The sequence below is a fragment of the Acanthopagrus latus genome, chromosome 19, assembly GCF_904848185.1.
Source record: "Acanthopagrus latus isolate v.2019 chromosome 19, fAcaLat1.1, whole genome shotgun sequence".
NCBI lineage: Eukaryota > Metazoa > Chordata > Actinopteri > Spariformes > Sparidae > Acanthopagrus > Acanthopagrus latus.
Window position 1 is genome coordinate 14,024,723 of NC_051057.1, and position 20,327 is coordinate 14,045,049.

Below are 20,327 nucleotides of genomic sequence, written 5' to 3' on the forward strand. Positions count from 1 at the left end.
ACAGCTGTATGTAAGAGGAGGTTGTTCTATACAGTGAAACACTCCTTGCAGTCGCTTTTTCATGCTCTGTTAGCCGTGCCTGGATGTCAAGGGGAGTGTGAGTGTGTCAGCCTGATTTCTGAACACTGCTTCTTCCCTAGCGACTCTCCGTTCTGACAGATGTGTGATCACTGTTTTTATCTCATCGTCCCTCCTTCTCTCCTGTTGTTCCTTCCTACTGTAGTCCGCCCAGTGGAGACGGCAAATCGGGTTCCAGCACTTTACCGCCAATCAAATCAAAGACCAACTTCATAGAAGCCGACAAGTACTTCTTGCCGTTTGAGCTGGCATGTCAGTCCAAATGTCCCCGCATCGTCATCACCTCGCTCGACTGTTTACAGGTCAGTGGCGGGACAAGTTGGACTGCAGACCTCCATATTTCCATGACCGTGTCTGTATGGCAGTGTACTGTATGCTGGGCTTGTCATTTGCGATATCTGTTTAAAAGGAGACAACTGAAGACAAACATTCAGGCAGAAGAATTGTGCAGAAATCATCAAGACAGTGAAGGCGAGCGGGTCATGTTCGTGGGCATCACAAGTTGTGTGTATGTGTCCGCATGTGTATCCACCTTGTAGAAGCTGATAGCGTACGGCCACCTGACGGGCAGCGCCCCGGACAGCACGGCCCCGGGCAAGAAGCTCATCGACAGGATCATCGAGACCATCTGCGCCTGTTTCCAGGGGCCGCAGACGGATGAGGGCGTTCAGCTACAGATCATTAAGGTGTGTTGCTGTCCTCTTCTTCTGAGGCATCATGGGTCATTACACACATAGCAAGCGCTTGAAGTTGCCATTGCAGTTATGATTTTCAGCAGCGGATCTCTGGATCTTAATCGCTTTATGAAGTCATGTTTACTGAGTCAGTCACATGAATTCCTGATCAATAAGTAACTGCTTTTTGGTTATTGCAGACAATTCTGCTGCATTATTGTGATGAGTCAGGTCGAGTCAATTTGTATTTATATTGCGTGGATTCACAACAAAAGTAGCAACACTTTTAGCAAGCGCTTGGCATCAGTCTTGAGAAAAAACCTGTTTGTTTTAAACCGTTTTCAGTTTTTAAACACTGTTTTAGTTTTTGACTAATCCATCATTTGTAAAGACTAATGCAGTTGGGGTATAATTATGTTATAAATGTGATTATTTAAAGGCAGACAAGTAATGATTAGGTGAGTCATGTGTGAAGCGGGGTTGGTAGCAATTTTTCTGCATCTTTCACACCAAAGTGTGACGGACTACAATAGCTGGCCTCAGAAAATTAGTCAGATTCCTCTAGATTGTTTATTTTTGTTTGTTTGTGTTTAGGAGTGAATTTCAAAGTGTTGCCACAACAGTAAGCACTCAGTTCTTCCATGTACAATTGTTTGTTTATAGCATAAAAGGGACTTAAACTTAATTCTGTTTTACAACCTTGGTGTTGTAAAATGACCATTAAATGAACTTTTAACCTTGAACCTTTTCCCAGCAGTACTCAGGACTTTTTGACACAGACATGCAAAAATTCCAGAGCATTTATGGAGTAAAGCACATGTGTGAAAAGACCTTAGAGACATATTGGTATGTGGCAAATGAGTCGAGGTTACATGTGCAAAAATCTTCCCCTGGCCCACATGACAAACCTGAAAATAACAGAATAATAGTTTCCAGTTAAATCCATATTAAAGCAGCAGCTTGTAGGTATAGAGACCTGACGCTTTGGACAGAGAGCTGATCCAGTGCCTCCTGAACAGGGTTAAATAGGGATCTAACGCGTGCATGTAACAAAACTGGATGCCAAAAAATCGACAATAGTATCAGTTTGGTGTCAGTCTCAACCTTCTCTCACTTCCTCTCTTTGCTCTTTCCTCCAGGCTTTGTTGACAGCGGTGACCTCCCAGCACATAGAAATCCACGAGGGCACCGTGCTGCAGGCCGTCCGCACGTGTTACAACATCTACCTGGCCAGCAAGAACCTCATCAACCAAACCACGGCCAAGGCCACGCTCACACAGATGCTCAACGTCATCTTTGCACGCATGGAGAACCAAGCAGTATGTTCAACCGTCTGAAAACTTCCGCTTGTAACACAGAATGCTGTTTATGTAGACAGACCCACGAAAGTGAGAGAGAGGGCAACTCCTCCCTTGAGCCATTCTCTGGTGAAATTTGACACTAAACAAAAAATAGCTGTTTTATGGATCAAACGATCTGGGAGGTTGCGGTTTAAAACTGCTGCAACAAATTATATGTAAATCTGTTTTGGCATGGAGTCAGATTGGATTTTAATTTAATGAAAGACATTGATTCTCTTTGGTCTTCCTGATTTAATTGAAATCTACTGTTTGCTTTGTGTCCAGAGGGACATTTTAGGTGTTGCCTTTCAAAACAAAAGCTTGCTCTAATGTCATCTTTTTCTTTTTGAATGACACTTTTCCCCTCCTCACCTGCCTCCCTCCCTTCCTTTTGGACACATAGCTTACAAATCACAAGCTATCTTGGTCTCTGGCCTCCAGAAAGCGTGACCGCCAGGTAAAGCGTGCAGGACTGCCGTGACTTGCCTGATCAGAACTCTTAAACTCTTCTCTGTGTATCTGTGTTTGCGCATTAAGCTTTATCCTCACCCATTCATGCACTCATACGTTCTCCTCCTTTGCTCTTGCACTGCACAGGAGCAGGTATGCTGTGTTCCACCATATGCTTGCCGTGGCTTTTGTTGACTTGCCTACAAATCATTTTCGCTTTCCTGCACCAATTTACATTTTAGTTTACATTCACACCGGGGTGTGTTAAGTGTTTTACCGCAGGTCAGCCAGCTTGTCTCATTCCTGACAGATTTTTTCTTACATTCTGCCTCTCCAAAGGCTTAATATAGTTATTTTAGAACAATGAGCAACTGGTTTTGAGTCACACCCAGACGGAGAAATATAAAGAGGCAGTCAGAGGTAGAGATAGATAGACAAGGCAGACTTTGAGGCAGAGGCCTATTGTTGCGTTGTCACTGCCTGCGTAGTGTTGTGCTGCTGCACAGGGAGATCCACTTTCTGTGTTTGTATGTAGATGTATCCTCCTGACTGCAGCTCAGCATGGTGTGATCACACACACAGGCACACACAGCGCTCGTCTGGCTCACTCTCACACAGACTCAGCCTTCACTATCCGACTGAGATGGCATTTAAATAATGAGCTTAGTTTGTTTGCGCTGCCTCGCCTGTCCCCTCCAGCCGAGGTGCGTCGTCTGGCCTTGTTACCGTTGCTCATATTCAATACTAATTGTTTCATTCAGAATGCTGCATCATTGAGTTTAGTTTGCTTACATTTAAATGTGACACTAGCAGCAGGCTCATTTCATTAGAGCTGAACAGCTTGCGGAAGCGCGGTTTTAAAGACAATACATAATGGGTTTAATAAAAGGACTTGGTGTGCCAAAGAGATGTGGATTGCAGTTTTTGGTTCTCCTCACGAGACAGTCTATGAAGAAACGGCATGAAGCAGATTGTGTAGTTGTGACTTATGTCTTGAAAGGGAGATGAAACTGACTGTTTCACTGAGAGAAATTCACATTTGCTCTCAGTGTCGCTGCTCTTGGCAGATTTATGCTGTTAATTACGGATATTAATTGAGAAACTAGCCTGTTGTAGACTGAAGGATCTCCATCTATCACCACTGTTTTGTAAATGTGTCCCACTGTTTACATTTCCATCTGTGACCAATGTCTCTCTTTAGTTACTGTGCTTTTTCTCTTTGTTCCCCCTCAAGTCTATACTTTTCTCTCTTTTGTTTCCTTCACATTTATGCCCGACAAATCTACAAATGCACTTGGATTGAAAATGCACCATGGGCTGTTGTTAATTTAGCTTGGCTGAGAGAACTTCCACTGCTTGTAATTGTTTGCTCTCTTTTCTGGAACTTGTATTGGTGTCTGCTATGAAATAGCGAAGTGTGTAACCGCATATTTATTTCCCCTCAGAGATCTGCAGCAGAGATAGTTAACTTTACTATCTATTATCAGAAATAGCGCAATATTCACTAACATGACATTTTAGGCCACAAACCGTGTGCAAATGTCTCATGACCCACTTTTAGCTCATGACCCACCAAGCTAAAGCAGCTACAGCAACACTTTCCCAGTACTCCATATCAGAAGCAGTGGTAACACAAGTCAGCCATGACGCATCGGCCAGGACACGGCTGCATGAGCCATTTTCCATCAGAGAACACCTTCTCCCTCCAGCCGACTGAAATAGACCCAGTTCACACGAGCCAGCATGAATCGATTTCCACAAAGTTTGTCCCATCGCTGTTGTAGTAGCATGTCCTAGCTCTCAGTGAGTGCGACTTCATATACATTTCCATACAAACACGCGTCTACATTTAATGTATGCTGACACCTTCTAGATGTTAAGAAATCTTGAAAATTATAAGAACCGTCGTCTTTTTCTCTGAAAGTGTTGTGACCCTTCTTTGGGTTCAGTGAGCCCTCAAGGATTCTGGACAGGTTGTTCAGATGTGTAATTGTTCGGATGAGTTTGCTGACATAGTCTTAATCTGTCTTTTCCTTTGTGTGCATATGTGTGTGTGTGTGTGTGTGTGTGGGTTGCATGTGCCTCTTCTTTGAATGCTCCTCCTGTTCTATGTGTATGTGTGCTTTTTTTGTTTTTATTTTATTTTATTTTGTGTGTGTGTGTTTCTGTTGCCCCCCCCCCACAGCTGCAGGAAGCAAAGCAGCTGGAGAGAGAGCGTCACCGGCAGCACTCTCCGGTCACCCAGCACACTGAGCCAGACTCCCCCCAGCTCCAGACTCACATCCACCCGCCAGCTAAGGGTCAGGCCCAGGAGGCCAACGGGCCCGTCACCCCTCCTACTCCCAGCCTCACCATCCCATCCACCCCATCCACACCCTCGACACCCGCCCAGGAGAGCAGCAGCAGGACTGTGTCTGGGGAGCAGGAGGAGCAGGGAGAACAGGGACCTGTCTACGAGAACCCAGATCCAGAGAATGGTTCTGATTTCTGCGTGGCTGAAAACGAACAGACTGAGGCAGATCAAGCTACTGCAGCAGCACAGAGTAAGACTGATTACAGGGATTTATTTCACTGTCCTGCATGCTATATTGACTTCATATGTTAGCGATTTTGAATGAACATGTTCTGTCCCAATTTCCTGTTTAAACAAGTAAAAAAAGTAAATATTAAGAAGTTGAGGGCTTTTTAAATGTGTCTTAAAACTATAAAGGATGCCAAACACTCTCGAGGTACAGGTGTGTTTGCCAAAAAAAACATCCAAAGTTAAAATAAACACCCCTTAATCTGCAAAATAAAAGCCTCGCTATTGACATGTTGTGCGATTTCATTAAAAGAAAACTAAGCAGCCAGAAGTGTTTCCTCTTACAGACATTTGATACCATATTCAGCACTACAATGCTTCTGTAGAACATGAGGAGCCGGATTGAAAATAGTCCATCAATCACGTTGTATCTTTGTGTATGCTGGAGGCATTATGCTTGTAGCAGAGTGACTGTGATTGCCTTATACACCTTTTAGTCAATAAAGAAGGTTAGTGTTTTTTTTTCTTGAGCTGTGTGTATGTTTTGTTAAGATGCAGCAGCACAGCAGCATCCAGAAAGAGGTGAAGAGGAGGATGCGGAGACCCCAAACTATGAGGAGAAAGCCCAGGAGATTGTACAGAGTATTCTGCAGGAGGTGGTCAACACTGTTGCAGGAGGTGAGATCTGTTCTCCATGCAGTGTTCAACATAATTAGCTTTTACTTCTAACCACATATTATGTTATGCGAATGTTGTGGGAGTCGTTCAACTAATTTAGTAAATAAAAAGCACAAAGCAAAGGATTACTTGCACAGTCCACCTTAAGATAACTGCCAAGTGAATGTATTTGTTGTGGTGCATAGCTTTTTGTTATTATGCTGCACTTTAGGAGTCGTGTTAACTTACTGCTGGTAAAATCCCAACATTTCCTGATTTCCCTCCTTCACAAGAACAGCTTTAAAATGACTTCTATTACGAAGATTTTTTTAGGAAATTCACCAAGTTTGTAACCAAATTATCAAAAAGCTTTGCTAGCGGCTGTTCTTTGATAGTACTGCGGGCAGGAAGAGTGTTTACAGCCGCTCATTCAACCACAAGACAAGCGCATCATAAGTTAAAGTAACAACTACCCTTCTCTGTAGAGTACAGGTTATTTGAATGTGCACTTCCTCACCTAATGCAAAACTGACCCTTATAAATGTAGTGATCTAGCAGAATGCAGCTGTGCCGTGGAATCGGCCACATATACAGTACACCTCTCCTTTGTTAAATGTGTATGGGAAAAATGGGCGAGGTGCACTTTCATTACACCAGCTGCACCTCAGCGAACAAGTGACAAGCAAACTGTGCTTCCAGGCCGGTGCCTTTTAGTTTGATAAATAACAAGCAACTCTCTGGGTACAAAATGTGTCTGTAAAGGAAATGTGAAAGTCTCTAAACCCGGAAACACAGCAGTCTGTTGAGAAAAAATCTGCCCAGTTTCCTGGGAGGCTGTCAGGGCAAGCTCCCTGAAGTTCCTTTAGATGCTGACAAAAAGCACTCTGTCTTTGTGTGCATAACATAAAAAAAGCCTTTATTTGTCTATAGCTGCACAAAAAAGCTTTATTAAGTTGTACACACAAAGAATAGTGCTTTGGCTTCCTTTTTCAAATACACTTTTAGCCTTGAGCAACAATTTGACAAGCAGGCTTTAATGGTCAGGAGGATCTTGAACTGAAATGCACTCTAGCATCTCCTCTGAACCTGAAAGTTCTCATACATGCTGCTTAGATTTGCTCTGTGCCACTGTCCTTTGTACTTGACCAGAACATAACATCAAACTGACAATTTGATTTTTTTAAAAGTTGTTTAAGTATCTGCCTCAGTCTAACTCCTCCCTGCTCCATCATCGCCACAGGGCACTGCTTGGACCCCACAAATCTTTGCTCCGACACCAAAGAGACCAGTGGCGAGAGCGAGCCGGCAGAGTCAGAGCCAGCCGAAGCGGTGACGGAGGGCACGCAGAGCTCCCTGGAGGACGAGGGCACCCTAGGTAGCGACAGCGAGCACGTCCACGCCAACGGCATCCCTGGCACACCTATTTCTGCCAGCTTCACCCCCTCGCTGCCTGATGACAGACTGTCTGTCTCCTCCAATGACACTCAGGTGAAGGACAGCCAGAGATGCTCAAGAAAAACGTGCTGAAGTCATAATGTGTTTGATATTCAAGTGTGATGATTGTTAGCTGGAGTTCACCCCCGTCTTCAGAGTGATTTAATTCTTGTCAATGATGTAACATTTTGGCTGGGCTGAATAGCCAAACTGGCTGAGAGTCAGAAGAAAATGAAAAGTTTAATTTAGTCAGAAGACAAAATTATGGAGAAGACTGTAAACTCTGTGGACTGCTAATCAAGATTCTAATCAGCCTGGAGTCTTATAATCAAATGCATTTTGTTTAGTAGGCTGGAAGATGTTCAATGTTGCTAACTGCACAATGATTTGATTATTTTTGTTTCTCCGTAGGAATCGGGAGCAGCACCGGGCCAGCCGCCAGGGGCAAAGTTTTCCCACATCCTCCAGAAAGATGCCTTCCTGGTCTTTCGCTCGCTCTGCAAGCTGTCGATGAAGCCACTGTCAGATGGACCACCTGATCCTAAGTAAGAATTAATTCTGTGTTTGTGCAAAAATATTTAGTATTTAATTTGATCTAAAAGGCTAATCTCTTTCGTGGCGCTGTTTAGCCCACTTGGTAGCGCGGGACCCATGTACAGAGGCTTTGTCCTCGCTGCACCAGACCCGGGTTCGAGTCCCGGCCTGGGGCCCTTTGCTGCATGTCACTCCTCCTCTCTCATCCTGTTTCCTGTTATTTCTTAAGCTGTACTATCAATAAAGCCATACAACGGCCAAAAAAACACTTAATCGGTTGATCTTTTAAAAGATCACTTTTGCTTCAGTTTTGCACTGTTAGTCAAGCCACCGTGACTTGACCCCCCAACAGTGGTGATGATTCTGTGTGAGTGTGTCAGGGATAAGAATAGACATGAGTCATGGCTCATAATGAGGGCTGCTCCAGTGCTAACGATAGTGTTTAGATAAACTGCGATGAAGGAGACAATGAGGCATCGCTCAGCATTTTCTGAATCACTTCCTAGTTTCACAAGAGTCCCCTTTATAACTGTTCCCTTTTTCAAAGCACCAGAAAGGGGAAAAATCACAATCAGGTTTTACCGTCATTCAGTGTATTATTTCTGACCATGCTCTGGTTTGACAAAATAGAGGAATCTAATTGGCTCGTCCTGATAGCGGCAGCTTTTGTGAAACAGGATTTCCCGCATCTGGCTTCTGCGTGTAACTCAATTCGCACAGTGTCTGCAGAGTAAAGGTTGTTTGTTTACTTTTTTATTTATCTAATCTTTTTTCAATTTTTCATGTCAGTGGGCAAAATATAAGCTCAGTCCATTCTAGAATTTTTGGGCATTAAAAAAATAAAGGCAAGTGTGTGTGTGTTTGTGTTTCTCAAGGCCATGTCACTGCCAAACAAAAACCTTTTACCCTCCTAACAAGATTTCTCTGTGTGATGTTGCACTCCCTGACACACACACACGCACACACACGCACACATGCACACACACACACAAACAGGCTGAAAAGTTGCATTATTGTTACCTTAACAAGCAGAAACTACTTTGTGTTTTCATGTTGGATCAGAAGGTACACATCTGTTCACAAGAAGGATTATTATGTGCTTTTTGTGGGGAACATCTATGATGATTTGAATGTACAAAACTGTCCTTTTGTAACTGTTGAGCAGAGATTATCAGATTTATGTAAAGTCTCTGTTAAAAATAATGTGGTTCAAATGTGTTTTGAAATTCCTTTTGTTATATAGTTTGTTGGGTTGTGTACTTATGTTATCAAAGTCTTCCAACAATGTTCAAACCCAAAGAAATCCACAAGTTTACTCAAGATAACGGTGTGTTTAATTTGGTTGTCGGACGCTATAACCTCTGGGAGAGAGCAAGAGAATGAGGAAGGAAGTCAGGCAACATGGCTGAACATAACGTGAATAAGACTTAAAAACACTGACATCAGTAATGGTGGTTGTTTTAATGGTGCTTTCAACTTCAGCGAAGCAATATTACAGACGTGAGTCATCATTTGCCCCCAAACAGCTCGATTTTTGTGAGTTAGCTGAAGTGAGCACTGAAGTTGTGTGTGTGTGTGTTTGAATTCAGGTCCGCCTCACGTTCTCTCTGTGTAAAGTAGCAGAGAGGAGACAGGAAAAAGAACAAAGTAAGGTACATTTCCCCTCCAGTCGGAAGTCAACATCACACTACATAAACACCTGATAATTGAGGTCACCTCCGCAGACTGCTACTGCAGTCAGGTTGATAAACAGGATAGAAGATAAATCAACTTTATAATGCCAAAAGTTTAAATCTAATCTCTGAGAGCAGAGTCCATTATGACTCCAGTGTTGAGCTCTGCCTGGCTCTTCCCACACACAAATGTCCCACACAGCATTTGGAAAAAGTCTTTTGTTTTGTTTTGATTGCGACAACTTTTGAAGCTGATATTATGAATTTTGCCTTAATTAACATCAGCCTCTGTAATGCCCTAGAAATGACTAGTTTAACTGAACTATCACAACAGCCTATACAACTGTGACTTAGTCATAACATTGTTCCCTGAATTTGAAATTCAAAGTAAAAAGAAAAAGTAAGCAATTCGGAACACAGCCATGAGGCTGTCGTCTGTCAATGAGCTGTCATCTGTCTGCGCTCTCTCGCTGGCATGCATGCTGCATAATGTGACTGGATGCAGTCAGACACTCTGGTATTTCTGGCAAAGTGCATTTTATTCTTTTTCTGGCAGGCTAAATTGTTTGGTAGTGTGCATATTGGAATGGAGCATAGGTGTCGTGTTTCTTTTTCTGCCGTATTATGAGTAATATAGTCTTTAATATAACACTATACTGTATTTACATGTGGTATTTCACTTTTAACAGTTTCTCCTAAACTATTGGTTTATTTTACCAATAGTTATTTGTGCACCCTAGTTTTTTTTTCTTTTTTTTTTTGCTCTTGAGATTGCCCGTGATTGTAGCCCCACTGGCGGGGTAAAACGTCCATATTTTGGAACACTTGCAAAAGAAGTCGAGCCACAATTTTTTTTTTTTTGTAGTGCCACATAAATCCTACTTTGTCTGTCCGCCAGAGATGGAAGACATCGGAGAGAAGCAGCCAATCTCAGCATATAAAGTAGCTGAAAGTATGTTTTTTGGGGGGTTTTTTTCAGCTCGGGTTTTCTGTCCTGCTGCAGAAAAACAGTTCAGACAAGCTGAGGCTCCACACACAGGGGCTTTGATTAAGTTGCCCTAGCATTTTCTTTGATGGCTGTTGAAGATTTTAACTCTCAGATGGGGAGATATAGTATGATGTGGTCTCAGTGTGAGGTTTAACTTTGCTTGAAGGACAGTGAATTTGACTAGAAGTACTTAGTTTTAGTGAGACTTCTTTTCTTTTTTTAGTCGCTGAATGTATTGTATGTGTGAAATGTTAATGCTCATCAGATTGAACGATGTGTTCCCAGAGTCTTGAGCAGATGGCTGCGAAAGAAGTCCCTCAAGTTGTTTAATGCAGGAGCCAGCCTCATTCTCAAAGGGTTAGGGTACACAATACAGTATAAGTGCCAGAGATACAGACGTGAACTTACACTTTATGCACTACCACACAGAAATACACACAGTCTTTCCTCTTTCTCTGCGTTTTAATTTCATCAATATATTATCATCTCCTGCCATATTAAAACAGTCACACTGACTTTATGATAACAAAGGACTGCTATAATATTTGCTCTCGAGCAGAACCCTTTCCCCTGACTTAGACAAATGGTTTTAATAATTGCTCCACCAAAGCTGTGTTATATATTGTCTCATATACATTGAAACACTGCCTGAACTTTCTCCTAATCTCGCCCCTGCCCCAGGTCCCATGAGCTGCGCTCGAAGGTCTTGTCCCTCCAGCTGCTCCTGTCCATCCTGCAGAACGCCGGGCCCATTTTCAAGACTAATGAGATGTTCATCAACGCCATCAAGCAGTACCTGTGTGTGGCCCTGTCCAAGAACGGAGTCTCCTCCGTGCCTGAGGTCTTCGAGCTGTCACTCTCCATTTTCCTCACTCTGCTCTCCCACTTCAAGACGCACCTCAAGATGCAAATCGAGGTAAAGTCTTTGAACATCTTGAACAACGACTACAGCCTCACTGCCTTAAGCTCTCATCCTCCTCCATGTTTTTTGTGTCTAATTTTTATGTCTTCCGGCTGTCCGTTGGTCCCTCGCTCAGAAAGAAAACATCTGAAGAATGTGTTGAGGGAATGTCCTCAAATTTTGCTTTAACATCCACTTGAACTTGGGGATGAATGGATGTGAATTTAGTGGTCAATAGTGAAACTCAAAGTCATTTTGACCTCACAAAATACTTTTTTGTCCCTAGCTCAAGAATTCATATGCTAATTATAAAAGTCCAACATTTCTGATTTTTGAAAATTTCTGAAAATAAAGATAAAAGGATGAAGTGATGACATTTAATACCCAAAAGGGCAAAGATCAACTTTGCTGAACTTCACAATATTCTGCAAAAACACTTTCTGTTCATGATTCAACACAATAACTGAGAAGCAGGGGAGCAGATTGTGAGGTACTGAATTGATGACACTAATCATGGGTAGCCACCTTGAAACCATCCTGATTGTGTAGACCTTCTGAACCTGTGAGGCATCCACACTTTAGAATGTCTAACTTCTTTGAAGCAACATCCTTAATTGAAGCGTTGTCTACAGTGAAGACTACAACTTTGTGTTTTACCAGAATCTGCTTTGTATGGAAACGATTATGATTCAGCTGTCGACTCGATTTGAATGCAAAACAATTCTTGATGCATCTCGAGGCACCTTAGTGTATGGCATACCCAAATGATCTATATTACTGCACATGGCTACTTATCATCATAACATTAAACATTACAAAAACAAAATATTTATCCATCTGCTCATCATGTTTGTTGTAATTTAGCTTTAATGCTTCAACTGCCTCTGCTGCACACACCTCTCAGAGTTGGACGGCAAAGTTACAAGTGCCTCCTTGTATCTTGGCTGGTTAGCTGGGCTTGCTGTAGCAGTTCTTATTTGTGGGTAGAGGTTAGCTTCAGATGAAACTGGCTGATGTGATTAGCAATTGTTGGGAGGCAGAAGTCATGCTCAGCGTGGATCTCGTCCAGTTTGTGCCTCAGAGCCACTTCACACAATCCAACATGTGTCCCGAGATGTCTTCCACAGCTCTGTTTTGATTCATATAAGCAGGGAAAACCTGATGAACTAGATGGTTAAGTGCAGGAGCTATATTTATATTTCCACCCACCACGTCTTGATGAGAAGCGATAGTTTCACACCTTCTCCAGCAGCTGACAGTCGTTTGGGGAAACACAGGAAATGAATGACTAAAGTGGGAAGATTTGAAGGAAAGCGGGTTCAATAATATGAATTGCAACAAATTATAATTATTAAAAACAGTGCTGTAAAATGGAATTTTCTATCTGTGTACTCTTTTCACACCTCATTAATATGTTATGATTAATACCTTGAAAAGACTTGGTTGTCCTGCTCTTTTCAGCGTCTTTCCACCTCAGTTCTATTCACACCGACATTTCTCACAGCAGCAGGCAGCTGATGCAGAAGATCTGCAGGAGATGTGATTTCTCACAGACTGCTCTGACATTTTTTCACCTCAGTGCAATTGAGGGTTTCTGTATCACCTGCTTTACACTGTCTACTGGTGAGAGCTGCAAGGCTTAATCAATGAATCACTCAGTTGTCGGCTATTAAATTCATTCACTTTTTGATAACAGAATAATATGTCATTTAGAAAAGAAAAAAAATCCAGCTTCTAAAATGTGAAACATTTCTGGCTTCTTTACTCCTTGATGACAGTAAAATGACTATCTTTGGGTTGTGGACAAAACAAGACATTTGAGGACGTAATCTTAGACTTAAAAAGGAAACGGTGACAGTTTTTAAAAATCATTTTCTGTGATTTTGCAAAACAAACAGCAATTGTATGATTGATTATTGATTGATGACAATAAAAAATAATAGTTGGTTGTGTTTTTAAAGCACAGTAGGGCTCCTGGGGATTACTGCATGTTACCTTCATAGTGCGGGTGGTCCTTACAAATCCTCCTTGTACATTTGCTGTTGTTTCTCATTTGTCTGCAGGTGTTCTTCAAAGAGATTTTCCTGTACATTCTGGAGACGTCCACAAGTTCCTACGACCACAAGTGGATGGTCATACAAACCCTCACTAGAATATGCGCAGGTTTGTCTCTCTTTTCATTTTGTTGAAAAAAAGACTGGCTATTTTTATTTCCTTGCTTAATTAGTGTCAGCACTGTGATAGTGTGGCTGTAATTGGTGCCCATAAACCTGATGTTTTGCAAAATACTTGTCAGCTCAGTGTGTTTAATCACATTATACTTTTTTTTAAAGATTTCAATTAAGTTAATGATTATAATTAACCTCTTATAAACGGTACAATTATTTAGCTGCTTCCATAACAGCAGTGTACACAGTTTGTATTTGTTTCATAGATTCCCACTGACAGCCTCCATCTGTCTCCCATCTGTCTCTCTCTCAGATGCCCAGAGTGTGGTGGACATCTACGTGAACTATGATTGTGACTTGAATGCTGCTAACATATTTGAGCGATTGGTGAACGACCTCTCGAAAATTGCGCAGGGTCGTGGTGGCCATGAACTCGGCACAACACCCCTACAGGTGATTGTTTTGGTTTTTGAATCTCCTTTTTCTCCCTAACACTTTGCTTTATTGATGTAGTTGTATTACAGTATTTATTATATCATTTAAAATGTTTTTCTTAATCCCTTTCTAGGAGCTGACCTTGAGAAAGAAAGGCCTTGAATGTCTAGTGTCCATCCTGAAATGTATGGTAGAATGGAGTAAAGACCAGTACGTCAACCCCAACTCTCAGACCAGCCTCGGTAAGACACTGACTATGACAATGACAATGAGACGATGACCTTTGTGTTCGCTCTCATTCTACACACTGACTAAATATTTAGTTTTCAGACACACAATTGTCAGAGTTCATGTTTGTCTTTTAGTCTGTGTCAATATGAGAGAGATTAATCACAGAATTCAACTAAGGGGAAGTTCATGACTGTATTACATTTATTATATTAAAACATGATATGACCATTCATTATTGTGTTAAATACAGGTGGCACATGCTGTAATTGTTTGTTCACCTGCAGCATTCATTGTTGTTCCGTTGACGGATTTGCCCATAAAGATCCAGATTGTTGTTTTCCTCAAACGTCTGTGGAGAATTGAACTCGTGTTGCATCAGAGACCATACTGCCAATGTTACAGGAAGACATTCCCCTGATCATCTGTCTTGGCAGCAGTTCATCATTGAGGTTAACTGGAGTTAGTGGTAAAGCTCACATCCATCAGCTCAGTTGCAGGATGGTTGTAGGACTGACAGTCGGCATTCATCAGGGAAACTTCAGCTCTGAGAAGGTGAGGGAGCGTCCGTCTGCTCAGCTCCAGCCAGTGGAAGTGATGAGATAATGCCCACGGGGCCGGTGCAGGCAGGCTAATCCAGGAGGTTTTAGTCTAAAACGGAGCGATACCTGAAGCCGAGCCGCTGTGAAACGTCTACAACACTCAGAGCGTATCCAGTGTGTTAGACAGACCCCTGGGTCTTACGCCCACCAGAGGATTTCTGTTGTTTGCCAAAGGAGGAGCTCAAGCAAGGAGCTAAAGTGCAACTCCGTGAAAGGGCTGGAACGATATCCCAGAAGTCCCTGGGACTTTCCACAGGCTAGCCTCGGGCTAAGCTGTCAAGGCAAACCAGCTGAGGCAGTTGTGCTAACTGGCGGTCACATTATTGTGCCAAAACTTGCAACAACTCATTAGTAGTCTAGCTGCATCTCATAGGTCAGAATTTGAATGTTGAATCTTACCACCCGTCTGCTGCAGATTTCAGACTATTGTCTTCCTTGTATAATGGAAGCACAATATGATTTGTGAATATAAAAAAAAAAACACTGAATTGTGCAAGTACAAATATATCTCCCTTACTTTTGAATTCAATCGTGTCTTGTGTCATTTTCTCTTTCTGCTTTTTGTCAGTCTTCAAAGCAAGAGCAGGTAAAGGTAGAACAGATTGGAGTGTTTGCTAGAACATGTTGCTGTGATGGAAATGATTTTTTTATGGTCTGTTTGTGTCTTTAGATTTTTGTAGTAGTCTTGCATTGTATAACCTGTGTTGTTTTTAGGGTTTCCCTTTAATCACTCACACCCCCTGAATTGTAACCAAAAAACGGTGACATCACTTTTTCTAAACTCGATGGGTTCAAATGCTGTATGTTAATCTTATAATATGAAGTATTTGCCCTAGTGAAAAACTTAAAGGTCCCATATTTTGTCAAAGTGAAAGTGAAATGTATGTGTTTTTTTTTTCTTATAAAGCAGGTGTAAGTGGGATATACTGTGAAATACACAATCTTTATACAGAAACTTTGACTTTGGAATGTCACAACTACACAGTTATCTTCCTCAGCCATGCCCTTGACAATAATTTATAAATGGACATAAATATGGGCCCTTTAAACTTCCAGTTCACCTGTTTCCCTCCCCCTTTTTCTTTACTCTCTGAGCCCTCTCTAAGAATGGGGAGCACCCTGCCAGCTCACATTACTGTGAGACAACCTCCTGAATGTTTTAAAGAGTTTCCGATAGGTAATCGGACGCCAGGCCCTAGAACAGGCTTACAGGGTGGACCCGCTCCAGCAGCAGCAGGAGATCCCTGTGCTCCTCTCTCTTGGCCAAAGTTCTGGCTGCTTCCTGTTTAACTTTTTTCTTTTTTTTTTTTTTTTTAGATAACCCACCTTTCATAATATCCTCCCCTTCTTACCCTGCCTTCCACCTGTTTAGGGTGAATTAGGGTGTGCGTCCTGGAGTTTGTTAGGCTGTGGTCTTGAGTGCATGTGATTAAACCCAGTGTGCATACCCTCGCTGCCAACAGCAATCATTAAGGAGGCCTCAGGGTCACGTTGTTCTCTGTGTTGCAATTTTCCCCTCTCAATTACTGAAGTCTCTCACAGCACTAGCTCACTTTTAGCTCACTTCGCAAGCCTCCGGGCCGAGTTTGTGCCGACGACAGAGTTTCAATTAAAAACTTTCACCTTTTGTGATGGCTTCAGGCAGTTTCATCTTACAGTAACAATAGAAATTGTCTGGTTATTTCCACTCATCTATCATCCCTTCTTGGTCATCTTATCCTGTGTTTATTGCGCTTCAGGCCAAGAGAAACCATCAGAACAGGAAAGCACAGAGACCAAGGCCCCAGAGACCATAAACCGCTATGGGAGCATCAACTCTCTGGACTCCACAGCCTCGTCTGGCATCGGCAGTTACAGCACGCAGATGTCAGGCACTGACAACCCGGAGCAGTTTGAGGTCCTCAAACAGCAAAAGGAGATTATCGAGCAAGGCATCGACCTGTACGTTTTGCTAGAAACACTTTAAATGAACATTTTATTCTGTTGATGTTGCATCTGCTACAGCGTCTTCTGTGTCTGTGGATCCTGCACAGGTTCAACAAGAAACCAAAGAGAGGAATCCAGTACCTTCAAGAGCAAGGCATGCTGGGTACAACCCCAGAGGACCTCGCTCAGTTCTTGCACCAGGAGGAGAGGCTCGATTCGGTAACCCTGTTTTCATTAAGTTTCTTAATACACACTACACGGCATAAATGTTTACTTTAACAAGGAGCACATACTGCCTTGATTGCACAACTTCAAGGATGTCAGTGCACAGCGGTAATTGACATTAAAGAGGCTTTATAACTTCTGGTTATAAAAGAAGGGAACCTTAGATGCGGTGGTGTCACAGGAGTGGATAACCATGTATACATGTATTTATCATATCCACACTGGATGAAAGGTCCTGCTAATAAGAGAGGTTATGGGTTTTTAGTGAAAATTGTAGGTTAGTAAAAGAGCAGCTTATTGATCTTTTCATGTGTTGGAATCATTTTTCTCCCTCTTATGACAAGAGAAATGTTAATTGAAGAACAAAGATGAGCACAGCATTTAGGTGCTTTCAGTAGGATTTTACAAGACTGCCTTATTTAAATTTCTGTGTTAAAATAAGTCTTTTGCTCTCTCAGACTCAAGTGGGAGAATTCCTCGGGGATAATGACCGTTTCAATAAAGAGGTGATGTACGCCTACGTGGATCAAATGGACTTCCAGGGCAAAGACTTTGTTTCTGCGCTGCGGATGTTCCTGGAAGGCTTTCGGCTCCCCGGAGAGGCCCAGAAAATTGACCGGCTCATGGAGAAATTTGCAGCAAGATATCTTGAATGCAATCAGGGGTGAGTTTTCATCTCCTGGCTGTGGAAGAAGCAGAATTTGGTTTTGCGCGGCCCACATCTGCGATATTAATATACGTTCTGTCTTTCCCATTCAAATTCTCCAGGCAAACCCTCTTCGCCAGTGCTGACACTGCGTACGTCCTTGCCTACTCAATCATTATGCTGACAACAGACCTCCACAGTCCACAGGTAAGCACCTCAGCCATGGCATCTGGGAATATGTTTGAACAGCAGTCATTCCCTCAGATATCAGAGCCACATAAATCACAGGGATTGCATTACCAGCTGTTGACCCGTATCGTTGTTATCATCCGCGAAGGTGAAGAACAAAATGACAAAAGAGCAATACATCAAGATGAACCGAGGCATCAATGACAGCAAAGACCTACCTGAAGAATACCTCTCGGCCATCTACGACGAGATTGCCGGGAAGAAGATCGCCATGAAGGAGACGAAAGAGCTCACCATGAAGTCCAACAAGCAGAGTGAGTCTGTGGGACGTGTCAGAGATTGGATAAATACTAAGTGGAAGATTCAAGTTATTATCCAGAGCTGTTTACCTGATGTATTCATAGCTGTGATGATTTTGAATGAGACCTGCAGCCACCAGGGACATGTCAGATGCAGAGTGATTACATTTTGCTGCTGATTGGTTTAGAAAAGCCGGTGTTTGTGAGTCATCTCCGGAATGTTTAATTAAAATATACAGCACACAGTGCCTTAGGCTGTTCACATTTGCCATCAGTTGTTCTATGAAAAACACTTGAATGAGCTGTTATACATTTTAATAGGCGTGAAGAGGAAGAGACCAATTGTCACATCTCGTCCAGAAATAGCTCGTTAGATGAAAGTTTGTTTGCCCTCTGTTAATAAAAGCTGTGTGTGTGTGTGTGTGTGTGTGTGTGTGTGTGTGTGTGTGTGTGTGTGTGTGTGTGGATGCGTCTGCTGCTAATTCTCACTCAGGCGTGGCCAGTGAGAAGCAGAGGCGTCTGCTGTACAACGTCGAGATGGAGCAGATGGCCAAGACGGCCAAAGCTCTGATGGAGGCCGTCAGCCACGTCCAGGCGCCTTTCACCAGCGCTACACACCTGGAGCACGTCAGGCCCATGTTCAAGGTACGGATGTTTTTACATGAGGACGAACATTATTAGATTTGAGCCATTTGAAACCATGAATCACTTTCTTGGATAACCAAATCATATTTTTAATAGCACACACTGTCTTACAAAACATCACAACCTACTAAATAAAGGTGCTCCATGTAGTTTTGGAGAAGAAATTTTAATCAGAAGAGAAAGATCTTAAGTTACTGATTTCTATGCCTAAACAAACTCTCTTTGTTTCCATGACTGAATTAATTGAATAAACAAACTGACCTTAAAGGACAACACAGTTTCATACTATTTTACCTTGTTTACATGCAGTGGCCCCTTTGTATTATTACCTCATATTATTATTAATATTAAAAGCCTAGTCAAGCAATCGCACACATCTTTTGTTCAAGGTAGCACAAGTGGACATAGACACACACACTATAAAGCACAGACACAGATTCACGCAGAGACTGTAACAACTCATCTCTCTGTTGTCCCTCAGCTGGCATGGACACCGTTCCTGGCTGCCTTCAGCGTGGGTCTCCAGGACTGCGATGACACCGAGGTGGCCTCACTGTGTCTGGAGGGGATCCGTTGTGCCATCAGGATAGCGTGCATCTTCTCCATACAGGTACTGCAGTGTGAACCGAGGGGCTCGTCGTCTTACTGTGTCTCTTACAGTGCAGTATTCTGACACACTGCCTGGTCTGTTTGTCTCTGCAACAGTTGGAGAGGGACGCGTATGTGCAGGCCCTGGCGAGGTTCACCCTGCTGACGGCCAGCTCTGGCATCTCAGAAATGAAGCAGAAGAACATTGACACCATCAAGACCCTCATCACTGTGGCCCACACTGATGGCAATTACCTTGGCAACTCCTGGCATGAGGTCCACTGTTCTCATCTTTATCATCCCACTTTAAACTGACTTTCATCTGCCCAGTTTCCTCTGTTCTGTTTCCTCATATTTACCTTTTCCTGATTCAGGCAGTGAGCCACATTAAGCCTTCATTTCCACTGGGAAATATATGCGTATATTTTAGAATGGCTAATTGTCGTCACTAGGCACAACATGAACCAAGCCAACACAGCCTCCTGTGGGTTATTGCTAAAAAAAGATGTCTAAAAACAACAGTATTATATTACAATGATAAAACAATGTTATTTGAGTTTCATGCAGTCATACTGTAGGTTTTCTGGGTATTTTGTTGTTTGATCAGTCTCAATATCCCCCTTAATACTCCTAGTGCTCATGTTTCCTTCCTGTGTCACATATTGCTTTTTATCCACATTTGTTTGTCTAATAAAGCCACTGTCTTGCCATTTTCTCAGATCATGAAGTGCATCAGTCAGCTGGAGCTGGCACAGCTCATCGGTACGGGCGTGAAGGCACGCTACATCTCAGGGACTGTGCGGGGCAAAGAGGGCTTCATAACGAGCACGAAGGAGCAGAGCAACGATGAGTATCTGGGTCTAGGTCAGCACAAGCTTATTAATACTAGTGTAAAGCAAGTCTGTCATGACCTTCTCCTGTTTTTGACGTAAATCAGTCCAAACTGAAATCAGTTCTTTGTATGATCTGTAATCCTCCGTGCTTTGCTCTGCAGTCGGAGGGACTGTGGACCGAAAGCAGATTGCCAGCATTCAGGAGTCAATCGGAGAGACCAGCTCTCAGAGTGTGGTGGTGGCTGTGGACAGGTACTGAGGTCACCCTGGCCTAAAAGCTTCCACACGGTTGT

General features: G+C 42.7%; 1 protein-coding gene across 4 annotated transcripts in view; it reads left to right on the top strand.

Moving 5' to 3' along the window:
- The window catches only part of arfgef1 (ADP-ribosylation factor guanine nucleotide-exchange factor 1 (brefeldin A-inhibited)), a 52,548-nt gene that overhangs the window by 21,402 nt on the left and 10,819 nt on the right, over positions 1-20,327 (top strand). Inside the window, exons 3-24 of one of the 4 annotated variants that reach the window (XM_037078586.1) lie at positions 224-380; positions 618-764; positions 1,892-2,071; positions 2,496-2,549; positions 4,728-5,085; positions 5,622-5,741; positions 6,961-7,208; positions 7,566-7,699; positions 11,031-11,265; positions 13,314-13,413; positions 13,732-13,871; positions 13,987-14,095; positions 16,423-16,624; positions 16,717-16,828; positions 17,293-17,498; positions 17,603-17,687; positions 17,818-17,983; positions 18,462-18,613; positions 19,095-19,223; positions 19,319-19,477; positions 19,921-20,065; positions 20,196-20,286. In XM_037078586.1, coding sequence (XP_036934481.1) covers positions 224-380; positions 618-764; positions 1,892-2,071; positions 2,496-2,549; positions 4,728-5,085; positions 5,622-5,741; positions 6,961-7,208; positions 7,566-7,699; positions 11,031-11,265; positions 13,314-13,413; positions 13,732-13,871; positions 13,987-14,095; positions 16,423-16,624; positions 16,717-16,828; positions 17,293-17,498; positions 17,603-17,687; positions 17,818-17,983; positions 18,462-18,613; positions 19,095-19,223; positions 19,319-19,477; positions 19,921-20,065; positions 20,196-20,286 — 3,429 coding nt within the window. Of the gene's footprint in view, positions 1-223; positions 381-617; positions 765-1,891; positions 2,072-2,495; positions 2,550-4,727; positions 5,086-5,615; positions 5,742-6,960; positions 7,209-7,565; positions 7,700-11,030; positions 11,266-13,313; positions 13,414-13,731; positions 13,872-13,986; positions 14,096-16,422; positions 16,625-16,716; positions 16,829-17,292; positions 17,499-17,602; positions 17,688-17,817; positions 17,984-18,461; positions 18,614-19,094; positions 19,224-19,318; positions 19,478-19,920; positions 20,066-20,195; positions 20,287-20,327 lie in introns of all 4 variants that reach the window. The other 3 variants (XM_037078585.1, XM_037078588.1, XM_037078587.1) reach the window with 3 other exon arrangements.